This window comes from Pelodiscus sinensis, chromosome 27 (genome assembly GCF_049634645.1).
Source record: "Pelodiscus sinensis isolate JC-2024 chromosome 27, ASM4963464v1, whole genome shotgun sequence".
Lineage (NCBI taxonomy): Eukaryota > Metazoa > Chordata > Testudines > Trionychidae > Pelodiscus > Pelodiscus sinensis.
The window spans coordinates 2863540-2876502 of record NC_134737.1 but is presented as its reverse complement, the minus strand read 5'-3'; the positions used below and the strand labels follow the sequence as shown (position 1 = coordinate 2876502).

The window sequence follows — 12963 nt, the reverse complement described above, 5'->3', positions numbered from 1 at the left end:
CTGCATGGCAAATGTAAAATGCTCCACGCCCACATTTCACGGAAAGGAAAGTGGGTGCTGAGTGTAGGGAATGAACATCCTCTCTCACACTGCTCTCCTCTCACCATCTCCTCTGCTCTTCATGTGCCCAATACACTGCTAGGCCCTTCCTGAAGAGACACGGCTTGATTCTCCTTGCACATAAGCAGGTGTAAATCAGGAGTAACTCCACTGGTGGGTGAGGAGAATTAGACCTGGGTCCCTACATGCCCAAAAGCCCCATGCATGCTGAGTGTTCAACCGGAGTGTTATCTATGGTAATTATTTCCTTGGATAACTCCAGATAATGTACTTTGGGATCCATCAGTCCTAGTGCTTCTCTTCTGGCTCATCTCACACTGTTACTACTGGGCATTTATAAAACGATTATGTATTGATTACATAATAGTAAACAATGGAAATTCCAGGCTAATTGCTAATAAGGACCACATGGTAATTACACTTGGAATTATTGCTAACCCTAAGGCAGTCTTGTCACTGGAGAGATACATGAAAATCCCATTAACATTAACCAGTGGAGTTAATGTTGACGCAAGTTCTGGCCCTGCTTCAAGGGTAGGAAACATAACCAAGTGTTGCTACCATGTAATTACAGTTCAGGAGGTTCAGTCCCAGAGCTAGGAACCAAAATATTACCCCACTTGACAGTTACAAAGGACACATTCCTTTGTAACATTTAAAAACAAGCGGAGATTGGCAAATCACTGGTCAGATTCTGCCACATCCCTCACAGTTAGCATCCAACTCACAGGCTGGCCTCATGTATCGCAATGTAAGGGCGTGTCTACACTGGGAAATTATTTTGGAAGAACTAAATTTGAAATAACTCCTGAAATAACCACATCGAAGTAGCACGTCCCCACTATGGGAGAGTGTGACGGGGCGGACAGGCCCCGCACTGATGAGCAGGGGATAGCCCAGGCCCAGCTGGCAGAGAAGGCCCCGCCCCTCCGACCCTACTGGGCATGCTCCCAACAGCGGCCAGGTATAAGGGCAGAAGGAGCCCGGCAGTCGGGGAGGCCCCAGGGCGAAGGAGGAGACCAGGCCGGTGTTCCTGCAGCCGCCGGGTCCGGAGTCGCCGCCCGCGCTGGACCCTGACACGGAGGAAGCAGCCGCCGACCCAGGGCGGCAGGAGCGCGCCCGCAGCCCCGCCAGGTACTGCCCTGGGGGCGAAGGGACCGGGGGGGCCGGGGCGCGGCAGGGAGCAGCCCAGGGCAAGAGAGACAAAGTTTGGCTCGGCCTGTATCGGCCGGATCCCCCACCGAGCCGGCAGGAGCCACAGACCCTGCCTAAAGGGCCCTGGGCTGGGCCCCGGTGGAGAGGGAGGGCCCGGGTCCCCCTACCACCCGTTTTCCCTTCCCTGGGCAAGCGAACCCCGGGCCAGGGGAGGCTTCTCAGAGCGGCTAGGCCTCGCCTACCGTATATGCCCTGATAGAAGGGCCGGGACTTTGCAGTGAGACTTTGATACCGTATATGCCCTGATAGACGGGCCGGGACTTTGCAGTGAGACTTTGATACCGTATATGCCCTGATAGACGGGCCGGGACTTTGCAGTGAGACTTTGATACCGTATATGCCCTGATAGAAGGGCCGGGACTTTGCATTGAGACTTTGATACCGTATATGCCCTGATAGAAGGGCCGGGACTTTTGCATTGAGACTTTGATACCGTATATGCCCTGATAGAAGGGCTGGGACTTTTGCATTGAGACTTTCATACCGTATATGCCCTGATAGAAGGGCCGGGACTTTTGCAGTGAGACGTTGGGGTGCTGTACAGGCCTGGTCGGAGGGGGCCGAGCCCCTTGACGGGGGCGTACCCCCTGACAGAGAGCCTTGAAATTAATCCGAGGCCGGCTCCCTTAATGTGGACGCGCTATCTCGACGTAGAGCCCCTGAAAGCACTGGGGAGTAATTACTTCGAGTGACTCTGGGGAGCAGCTATTTTGAAATAGCTGCAATGGAGTGTCCACATGACTGCTGTTTTGAAATCACTATTTTGAAATACGTGTTATTCCCCAAGGAAAGCAGGAGCACAGATTTTGAAATGACCAGCCCATTATTTTGAAATAACAGGCTGGGCAGTGTGGACACTCCTCTTATTATTTCTAAATAAGGGGGGGGGTCATTTCAAAATAAACACCTTCTATAGACCAGGGCTAAGAAAAGGAGACTCTGGCCTCATAGGGTTAGGTCCAGGGGAACTTCCTGACTGTTGCATTGTGCATTGGATAATATCCTTATCCAAGAGAGGGGCACCTGCCATGACTTGGGATTTAAGAGACGTGTCTGGCATTACTACAGACGGGGACAAATCACTTAATCTCTCTATGCTTCAGTGCCCCACAGGATGGCCATCCTTCCGTTTTCCGACCCTCTCTTGCTTTTGGCTATTTAGATGGGCAGGGCAGGGGCATATTTTTAGTATGTATATGTACAACTGGGCCCATAGCTTGCACAGAGACCAGGAGTTTGCAAATACTGGCCCATGGGCTGGATCTGGTTCCCCAGGATTAGCCTCTGGCCAGCTGCTGTGCTATATTTGCCTGCGCCTTAGCAGGTACGGGCAATTACAGCTTCTGCCGTTTTACTGCCCACCTCTGCCCGCTGCACTGCCATCATATACATAAATAAAAATAATCATTAAAGTCTTGATGAATGGGAACACACACTCCCCAGAACCACTTCAGAAATGTTTTTTTCATCTTCCCAACATCTGCAGTAGCCACAAAGCCAAAAGGAGAGAAAAAAACAAAGGCGCCTTTTCCAACTCACTTTGGGCAAAAGCCAGAAAAAGAACCTAGCAGCCAAATATTGCTCTCAGGCGACTGGGTTCTCGACTTTTGCATCTGTGTCCCCGCAGCCATTCTGTGAGTGGTCTGGCAGAAAGAAGGGATGGGATTTGTATTGGGGAGACAGGCTGGAAAACCAAGTGAGAGCTGCACATCTGCACCGAGTTGCCGTGGCATTTTTAAGCAGTACAATTAAAAGACCAAGAAAGCCCAGGGCTTGATTTACATTTTCAGCGCATGTTGCCTCCTGATGAAATAACAGAATCTTATTAACTCATCTGAGCTGGCTCTCAGAGTCCTGGCCCAAGTCGTGACCACATGGCGCCTCCTTCAAAGATTTTCACAGTTTGATTGACAAGCTCTGTTTACAGCCCATGCTTAAAAAAAATGTGCAACCCGTGGAGCAGATTTAATGCTCATTTTCAGAAGGCGTCACTGTCATTAGGGGCTGGGGACCTTTGCAGAGCGGGAGAGAAACGGCCTGGGGGAGCAAGGAAGGCTTGTGAGCAGGGAATTGGATTCTGACATGGATAGTTGCTCCGCTGAGGTGGCAAAATGCCCCCGGTGGTTGGGTTGGGTTTTGACAAACATGAGAACTTAGCTCTCAGATTTGCTTAGTGCTAGGGCGGGGAACCTTTTTGTGTTGGAGGCCGCTGACCCACAGAAAAATCAGTCGGGCTGCACACGAGTGAGAAGAAATGCCCCCGCCCTCCAAACCCTCACTGGCATGGCCCCTGACTGAGAGGGAGAAAGACATTCCTCAAACCACCCTTCACACACAGAGTCTAGGGGGCCCAGGCTAGTAGATTTTGTGAGCTTCAGGCCCGCAATGGGGCAGTGGAGGGGCTGGAGCTCCAGCACTGGCTTCCCAATACTGGGGGCAGGGGAAGCCCTGAGCCTCTGGGGCCAGATCCAGGCAAGCCGGGGGCCACATCCAGCCCCCGGGCCTTACGTTCCCCACCCCGGCTTAGTGCTTCTAGAGCCATTTTCCTCTGGAGCTCACCGTGCTGTCTGCAAAGGGTGCTACACGCCATTGTCCCTCTTGTAGAGGTGGGGAAATGGAGTGACACAGCAAGTCAGTGACAGAAGCCAGCTCTTGGGCACCCCGGTCTAGTGTCTGATGCAGTACACTGCCTGGGAATCACCTTGAAAAGACATCACGGCAGCTCATGGCCGGATTCTTCAGCCTTTACTCCCATCCAGCCACATCCTTACTCTGTAAGTAGCCTCCCTGAACAACGGGGCTGCCTGTAGAATCACGGGGCAGCACAGCCCATGCACCGTCTAATGGGCACAGTGATTCCTATGTCCCTGATCCAGCCCCCACTGAATTCAGATAACTGTTGGCTCAGGCAACAACACAGGGATACTGTATTCCAAATCCTAAAGCCCGTCTCTCCACTTTCATGGTGGCAATTGTTCTCTCAGACTTGGCCAGAACTAAGTACAAGCAAAGGGTTTATCCCTGCAAGCCCTCGCTGCCTTGAACGCTCCCATTGGGCAGCCCCAAGCAAAGCAGCAAGGGTTTGCAGGATGAGGTCCAGCGTACAGATGCAAGAACACAGCGTTAGGTGGCTCTCCAGGCTCAGTTTTGCAGTTTCTATTTCCTATGTGTGCCCCGGCCTGATTTATTTAAAATTAAACCCACACAATGTGTTAATTCCTGCTCGGGTTTTGAGTTGGCTTTCATGTAGCACCCTTCTCTCATTTCCACTGATTGTGCCGAGCAATCTGACGCACTTAAAACTTTCCTTTCTCATGAATAGCTAATATTAGCCTCCAGATACCTTGCTATTAAAAATAAAACCGCCGTGCTGAAAAGAACAAGAGCTGTGATAGTTTCCTCTCCTGCTGGACAGCCCTCGGGTCTTCTTTCTCGCAATCCAGTAATTGCGAGCTTGTGATCATTTCAGGGCTAATGCTGTCAGGAATCCCTCCTCAGTCCCTTCGTATCATGTCAGTGACTCACCCACTCTGCAAGGTGCTGGCTTTTTCTCCTCCCATGCTCCTCCGTAGCTGCAGAAGAGCAGCACTGCCCAACTCAGCTGTTCCAAAATCGTGAGATGGGCTCAACATCACAACATTTTTTGACAAGAATAAATGTCAGTTTCTGTTTTATTTGCTTACTAGCTCTTGAGTCTTTAGGGTTCACCTTCCCTGGCTCGTCTTTGCAAGCAGGAGGGGCTAGAAGGGTGTTTTGTTAAGAGACACTTGCGATATATTCACCTGACTCCAGGGGCTGGGGATTGGACAAATGCACTGAGCGGGAAGATGAGCAGTAAAATCACGAGAGTCGACCACTGTGAGGGGTGTGAAATAACGTGTGTGTGTGTGGCAGTGCAGAGTATGCAGCAGGTTATGAGCCTAGCATACATATGACGGGGGGTTTCCCAGAGATGGCAGATCCTCGGTGGCACACCCTGGCCAAGAGAACCATTAGTGGGAGAGCAAAGGACGGAACCAAGGCAAGACTGGGACTTGGTCTGCATCAAGCTTGGGGGCAAAGGGGCAGAGGACAGCAGATGCAGCTGGCTTCCTCAATGCCCACTGCCCAAGAGCAGGTGGGTGGGGGTTGGTTCCGTCTCCCACTAAGCAGCAAATCACTAGCCCCGCTGCCAGAATGAGAAGCGAGTATGAAGGAGTCATGTCCCCGCAGGCCTGCCCACAGGAGGGCAAAGGGGGTAACTGTCTCGGGGCCCAGCAATTCGAAAGGGCCCGGGGCTCCCAGTCATTGTCACTGCTTCTGCAGCAGCAGCAGCAGCGCCCGGAGCACCAGGCCCTTTAAATTGCCTCTGGAGCACCATGTGGTGCATTCCGGGTGGCTCTTAGGGCTGCCTGGGGGGCGGGGAGGAAGGCAGCACGAGGCCCACTCCAGGCAGCACTAAGGGATGAGGGGGGGGGAAGGCGTCACGGTGTGGGTAGTACCGAGTGCTGGGCCCCGCCTCTTCCTGGAGAGCGGAGTCAGCCGCCCCACCTTGCCCAGGGGTCCAGCAAGGCTGTTGGCTCCCCTGTGCCCCAAACAGGGATCTCTGAATCCCACAGCCTCCCAGGACAACTCCTGGCATGATGTGGCTTTCAAGCCACTGGTAGTTCTGGGCTGAGCTGAAGGGTTAAGCACCCTCAACTCAAGTCAAGGACAAACAGCACTGACAGCTGCTGTCCCCTTGCCAGGTCAAGCCCCCGGGGAAACAAATATGATTTTTAAGAAGGATATTTAAGAACGGTGCATTACCAGAAATCTTGTTTTGGCAGTGGTGGGTCTGAATGGCGTGTGGTATGTCCGAGCATGCTAGTGAGTGCTCCACAACATAGTGTGTTAAACTATTGGAGCTGCTGGCTTGCAGTATGCAGCCATATAGTGCTGTCTCTTCACTGAGAAATAGGGTGAGAGTGAGCCTGTTTTGTGTGTGTGTGTGTGCACACTGGTGCGAGTGTGTGCGCACTCATGCTCTGGCACAGGTGTCGGGTTGTGTATCATCCAGCCTATGGATTAGTAATGTAACAATTAGCAAGATCTTACCGAGCTACTTGTGCACAGCATGGCACTTGTTAATATGGTGTGGCACACTTATGAATGTAGATAGGTGTTTTTAAACAGGCGACTCCTTATTAAAGATAACAAAAGTGTCCTGGAGAGCTGGAATCTTACCGCAGATAAATGGGGACAGCTCCAGTGGCTTCAACACACACTAATGCTGTCATTCTGCCATTGTTAGCAGGATGGATTCTTTCCTAGCTCAAGAAAGAGCCCCAGAAAATCCCTCCCTCCCTCTCCAATTTTGCAGCTGAATTCCAGCTGCCTCTACATATATAGCCTATACAGTAGATTGTTGTGTAATTATAGTGTAGCACAACTCAACATGTGAAGCTGTCACACTGAATAACAAGCAATTAGGTATGTCTTTGTGGAGGGGGGAACAACCCAAACAGGGTTTGACTGGGATGGAGAACTTTTCAAACTCCAGCGTGAAAGGGATTATTTTCTCGGCACGTACCGTCAACTCCAAAGCTTCGTTCAGCAGGCCATTGCGCTTGCTGTGAAGATAAGCACTGGAACTGCCAGTTTTGGCCACTCGTATCCTTGCAAGCCGGGCTTTCTGTGAAGAGAAACAAGATTTATGAACATATTTTTACTTTCACACACCAAGCCAGCTGTCCCTGCTTTGCTAAAATAGGGGAAAACTGAAAAGAAAGTTTTCATGGAACCTGAATAGTCAGAGAGATGAAACAACAAGGAATTTATGGCTGGGAGAAGATCAACGCCCAACAGAACCTTTGCACTTCCTTCCTGCAACCCAGTTTGAAAAACTCAAATGATGGACATAAGGAAATCGGAGGACTCAAGACATTACCAGAGCCGACTGCTCACAACCGAGTGATAGCTTCCCTTAAAGAGTCAGTTGCTACCTACTCAAAAGTGCTAAGTGCTAGGAGCACCAACTTTGGTACAGCAGCTTCCTCTTACGTTAACTGAAAGCAAAGTCAAGGTCTGGGTTTGGTTGTGCAAGGACAATGGGAAGTACCTGGAATGGGATTGGTTTCCATAACACAGAATGGGAGGGATGGGACAGTGATACTCCACAATGATCACTGGGGGTACCGAGTGCAGGGGGACAGTTATAATGCAGAGTGACCACAAGGGGGCAGTCGCACCAGGAAGAGAGTTGCCCTTCCCCATCCCAAACTTCTCCCCTTAGCCTTTGGCCACAGTGCTGGAAGGGGGCAGCCCCACCACCACAGCTCCCTGGGAACATTGCCAGAGCTGAGCAGTGCACCCCAACTTATGGAACCACGAGAGCCCTAGAGGCCGGAAATGGGAGCCAGCCAGGATTCCCACAATGGTGGCAGCTGGGGAGCCCAGGCAACAGTGGGGCCTGTGGCGGATGGAGGACCCCGGCCTGGGGAACCTGAACTCAGTGGCCAACAGCAAGAGCCCCATCTGGGTCTGCAGCAGGAGGGAGAGCCAGATCCTGGCAGCCAGAAAAGAAACCCAGATGTAGGCTGGCAGCTGGCAGGGGAGCATTGACCTTTCCTGGTCTGATAAATTCTCTGGTTTGGGACTGCTCATGTCCTGAGGGTGCGGAACCAGGGAGGTCCAACCGTTAATAGGAGACTGAAAAAAGAAGTACATATAACAGGGCAGATTATTAATATACTCCATCTATGAGCTGATGGTCATAGATCAATAATTCTCTCTCTCTCTCTCTCTCTCTCTCTCTCTCTCTAACATAAACATAAGAAGGGCCATACTAGATCTGACCAAAGGTCCATCTAGCCCAGTGTCCTGTCTGCCCACAGTGGCCAATGCCAGATGCCCCAGAGGGAGTGAACAGAACAGGAAATCATCCATTTCCAGTCTCTGACAAACAGAGGCTAGGGACACCATTCCTACCCAGTCATAAATTTATCAAGTTCTTTTCTGAACCCTGTTAAAGTCCTGGTCTTCATAACATCCTCTGGCAAGGAGTTCCACAGGTTGACTGTGTTGCACAAAGAAAAACTTCCTTTTGTTTGTTTTAAACCTGACACCTATTCATTTTATTTGGTGACCGCTTGTTCTTATGTTATCTATCTAGCCTCTCCTTTGAAACTGTGAAAAACACTTTGTTCCTTCTCTCATCTGGCAGCAGTGCATGATTTTTAACTTGGATATATGGTAATAAAAGAATAATTTTCTCCAGAAAAATATATGCCCTCATAGATAGATAGAAATCTCTTTGCAGCAACAAATAAGTTATTCAAAAAGGAAGAAAAGATCTATTTATCGAATGTTTTCTTTCTTGTAATAAGTTACCCCTGCTTGGCCCATTTTTATCTACAGACCCTATCATTTCTAGTTAGAGGACTGAACTACATTATTGAAAAGTAGCACAGAGTTAATGTAAACATTTAAAGCCTCAATGAGCTTCTATCATTAGGTGATCAAACAGCTTTTAACTCTTTCTCATTTGTCTATTCAAATGCTGTCTCTGTGAAGGGATTTGCTTTTATTTTTTTTAAAAAAGTTGTTAATCCAGTATTTATTGCTCAAGTTCCAATAAAGGTAAAGACATGAAATAATCAACACTATTCAAATTACTTTTGAGTCGGGTCTTAAAATACTGCATGATCTTTTAAATACAGAGATCACTAGGCTTTCCTTTCTAATTAGTGGTGGTTAATGGACATACACTGTAGCAAGAGTAAAGCCAAGCAATAAATACCTGTGATGGATCCACAGTGCATAATGATTCTAGAAAGTGTATTACTGTATATGCATGAGAGACTCAAACGCTCTGTGTTTGAAAGGTTTGCTTAACCTAATGAACTTTCATTTGTGCACACAAACCATTTCCTGAGCAAACACATGTGCCCGGTGCTATTCAGTGCAAAGACACAGACCATGAGATTCACAAGGGATTAGTAATTTTGAGCGTCCAGGTTGATGCACCTTTTTTCAGTGGGTGGATGTTCCCCATGAGCCCATTTGAGCATCCAAAAATGGAAGTATCCAAAAGTATCCAAGAATCACATTTCTAAATCCTGGCCACATTTCCAAGGATCCGCCTCCCCCCCCCCCCCCCCCCCCCCACACACACTTTTAACATTAAAGCTCAACATTGATTGGTGAAATCCTGGATCCCCTGAAACCAATGGTAGAACTGCCGTTAGCTTAGATGGATGGTGGCTATCACCCAGTGTTCTTGTACCACAAGCCGGCAGCAGATTAGTTCACAACGTGCGATCTGACACCATGAGAGGATTTATGCATGACTCTGGCCTGCAATGTGCAGGAAGTCAGACTAGATAATCATGATGGTCCCTTTTGACCTTAAAGTCCGTGAGTCGAAGATGGCCTCTCTTTCCTGGGTTTCTCCTTCCTCACATCCTTTTCCTGTCCTGTTAAGCATTTTAATGACAGTAACCATGACAGCCGCACGGCACTGAGCACTATAGAAGTCTTGGCAGGAATTGTCTGACTTGGGAAGAAGAGAGAAGCCAGGAAAACTGACCCTCAAACACTGATGAGATGTACTTCTTGGCGATGCTACCATCAAGAAGTATGCTGCCCTGGGGCAAATCTGAATTGGACGTGGGAGTGAGCATGACTGGGAGCCACAATTCCACACAATTTGGGAGCCCAATAAACCTCTCTTCCTAAAAATGCGGCAGGCATGTTCAAGGGGCCACTGCAATTGCTGGATCATCGCTTTGCACTACAAGCATTGCACCTGCTTTCCACCAGGTTGTTAGGACGTCGATATTCAGGCCTGCCTGTGAAAGGGTCTGAGACCTTGTTCGTAAGCTAAGGCTTTTGGCTCATTCCAAACCAGTCCAAAACATTCCTATTGAAGGAAGGCGCATTCCAACAATTTGGGGCTGAGATCTATGGCCAACAGATAAAGGGAAGAGCCTAGAAACTTAGGTTGATAGACGTCTGTCTGGCAGGGACCCAATCCCCAGCCATTGTTTCTGTCTGGTGCTGTCTGGTTCTTTGATTCTATCTGTCTCCTGTATAATTAATTTTGTTTGATGTAAACCAATGAAGGTGGAGGGATATAATTGGCTAGATAAATCATGTGCCAATGTCTTAGGGTTGGTTAGTTAAATTTCAGTGGAATGATTGGTTTAAGTATACCTGAAAATATTGCTATATATATTAGGGACACAGAGGAAGTAAGAGGGAGTGGGGGTGGGAGGGAAAACACAAGGGAAGAGGAGAAGAAAGGAAAGGAAATGAGGATCATGATTGCTGGAAGCTAACCCCCATAAACATCGAATTGTATGGACTTGGGGTATTGCTGTTCTCTGTTCACGTGAGAAAGACCAGGGAGGGTGAATGGATAAGCCCTCAAACACAAGTTACTTCACATACACTCAAGCCTCTTTGTACATTTTCCTTGACTTTCGCAATGGGTGTGGGGCATCCCTCCCCTGAGTTGCAGTAGGAGTAACTTTGGCCCAGTGATCTCTGTCTTTCCATTGACAGTGATGACAGAGGATGTATTTCCTCTGCGCTCCGGACAAAATGTCAGTTCCTTTGCTGCAGCAAGGATCCCCAATGGTTCCTTCTCAGATGCACCACAAAAGGTTCCATCCGCATCTTCTGCCGCTATCATTATCAGTTCAGTTATTTGTCAAAGTGGATTCAGTCTTGGGCTCCTGCGATGAACATTATTCCCTTTGCCTCCAGGCTAGCAGGAGATCAAATATTAATAGCTGTACGCTACACTGACTGCGGATGGTCCGTCTCGGAGACTCTGTTTGCTCTTCCTCCTTGAAACAGGGCCACCAGCTCACTAAATAATTAAGCCTCCTGGATTTCAGAGTTGGGAGTAGATGTTATTTAAAAGATCTTCAGAGGGGCATCAAGTAACCATTGCTGGGAAAAAGTGGAGAGTGAAAGAAGGAAGTCGTGCCCAAGAGTAGACCATGAAGGACAGTTACGAAGGCTGATGTGCTTGCGATCCTGTCTATGGGTGAAATTCACCTCTGTGCTGAGGCAAAGGGCTTAGTCATCATGTATATCCCATGTCAGCCCCATGGTTCTTACAGGTCAGCAGGACATGGGTGTGTAAGCATGATGGGGCACGACGAAGGGCTTGGCAAAGGCACAATACAGACCCTGTGCATCAGAGTGAATTTCACCCTGTTGTGGCCAAGTGCTGCCCTGTGGAACCCCACTGCCCCTAGTCAGCTGTGTTCCTTTCACCGGAGTGGGAGTGAGCACCGACTGTAAATCATGCTCCAGGATAGAAAACAGGATATGCTCGGTGTTGTCACATGCAGTTAGATGCAATGGGCCGTTATAGGTGAATTTTACATTGATCTGTTGGTTCTGGCCAACCCTGACACTCAAAGTAAAGTCCGGAGAGGGCACAATTCCTATGAGCATGCTCCTAAAATGCTCGTGTGAACTATTTCCAGTCTCCACACAGGTCTGGGTACCCTCCACCACTGGGCGTTGTCCAGGCTGCCTCCTCCTGCCTGAAATTTAAAACAAAGCCCAGGCTTGTTCCTGGGCACACCTCTCCAGGCAGGAAATGCCCTGACTCCGGCATCCAGCTGAGCTGTGCTCCGTGTTGGACCCAGAGGTAGGGGCAAATGTGAGCAGCCTCATGGCTGCTCTAGTTCATGCAAGATAGGAAGTCACTGCACTAGCTACGGGTGTTGCTGGAGGACAGTGAGTTCCAGCCTGGCACCCAGCATGTGCCCTCCAGGGCAGCCTTGTCCCCAGTGACTGACGGTGCATGGGCCATGATTTAAATGTGTGCAATACACACAAAATGCAGTGAACAGATCTCTCCGACCCCACCCTCATCCTCTCCAGGCTGCCCACTCCATAGGCAGCCCTGAGTCAATGGCAGATAGTGTTGTCTGCTCCAAAGGCCGACAGATTTGGGCTGGGTCAGACCAAGTGGGGAAGTGAATTCCAGAGGCAATGACTTTCCGCTGAGAACAGTGGGGGTCACCAAATGAAATGAATAGGCAGCAGGTTTAAAACAAACCAAAGGAAGTTTTTCTTCACTCAGTGCACAGTCAACCTGTGGAACTCCTTGACAGGGGATGTTGTGAAGACCAGGATTTTAACTGGGTTGAAAAAAGAGCTAGATAAATTCATGGAGGATAGGTCCATCAATACTTATTAGCCAGGGTGGGTAGGAATGGTGTGCATCTCTTGCATCCATACAAAACCTCAGTGACTTCAGTATTGGAGCCCTAGGCATTTAGGTTTGCATTTAAATGCAGCTTTTGTCATATACTATTTTAAAAACTGGTGGGCTTGATTGTGTCATCCCCGACCCACGCATGCAGGTAAGGGAGGGCTCTAGCAGGCCTGGACAAGTGGAAGACCATGTATTTGGGTTGATTTGCTGCTAATGCCTTTAGGGAAGGTGCCTTCCTTCCTAATCTCGCCTGCCCTAATGACTCTCAAAGGGCAGTCAGGCAAGGCCTGGGATCGCAATTGTCTGGGCACAGTTATAGCGGAGAAGAAAAGAAAAAAGCAGCCCCCCTGGCGTGTGTGTGAGTGTGGAGGTGGTAGCAAGAGTTGCTAGGAAACCACAGGAGCTCAACATGCATATTACCAAATCTGGAAGATAATTCATTTGAAATAATAACAATAATAGGACAGCAATTTGCACATTAAGAG

The 12963-nt window shown here is 49.1% G+C and overlaps 1 protein-coding gene and 1 long non-coding RNA gene across 2 annotated transcripts in view; one reads left to right on the top strand and one right to left on the bottom strand.

Annotated features, from left to right (window-relative positions):
• The window catches only part of KCND3 (potassium voltage-gated channel subfamily D member 3), a 247524-nt gene that overhangs the window by 16458 nt on the left and 218103 nt on the right, over positions 1-12963 (bottom strand). The window contains exon 4 of the mRNA XM_075910074.1: positions 6827-6928. Coding sequence (XP_075766189.1) covers positions 6827-6928 — 102 coding nt within the window. The remainder of the gene's footprint in view (positions 1-6826; positions 6929-12963) is intronic.
• The window catches only part of LOC112545088 (uncharacterized), a 121878-nt gene continuing 109952 nt past the window's right edge, over positions 1038-12963 (top strand). Inside the window, exon 1 of the long non-coding RNA XR_012897838.1 lies at positions 1038-1194. This is a non-coding gene — a long non-coding RNA (uncharacterized LOC112545088). The remainder of the gene's footprint in view (positions 1195-12963) is intronic.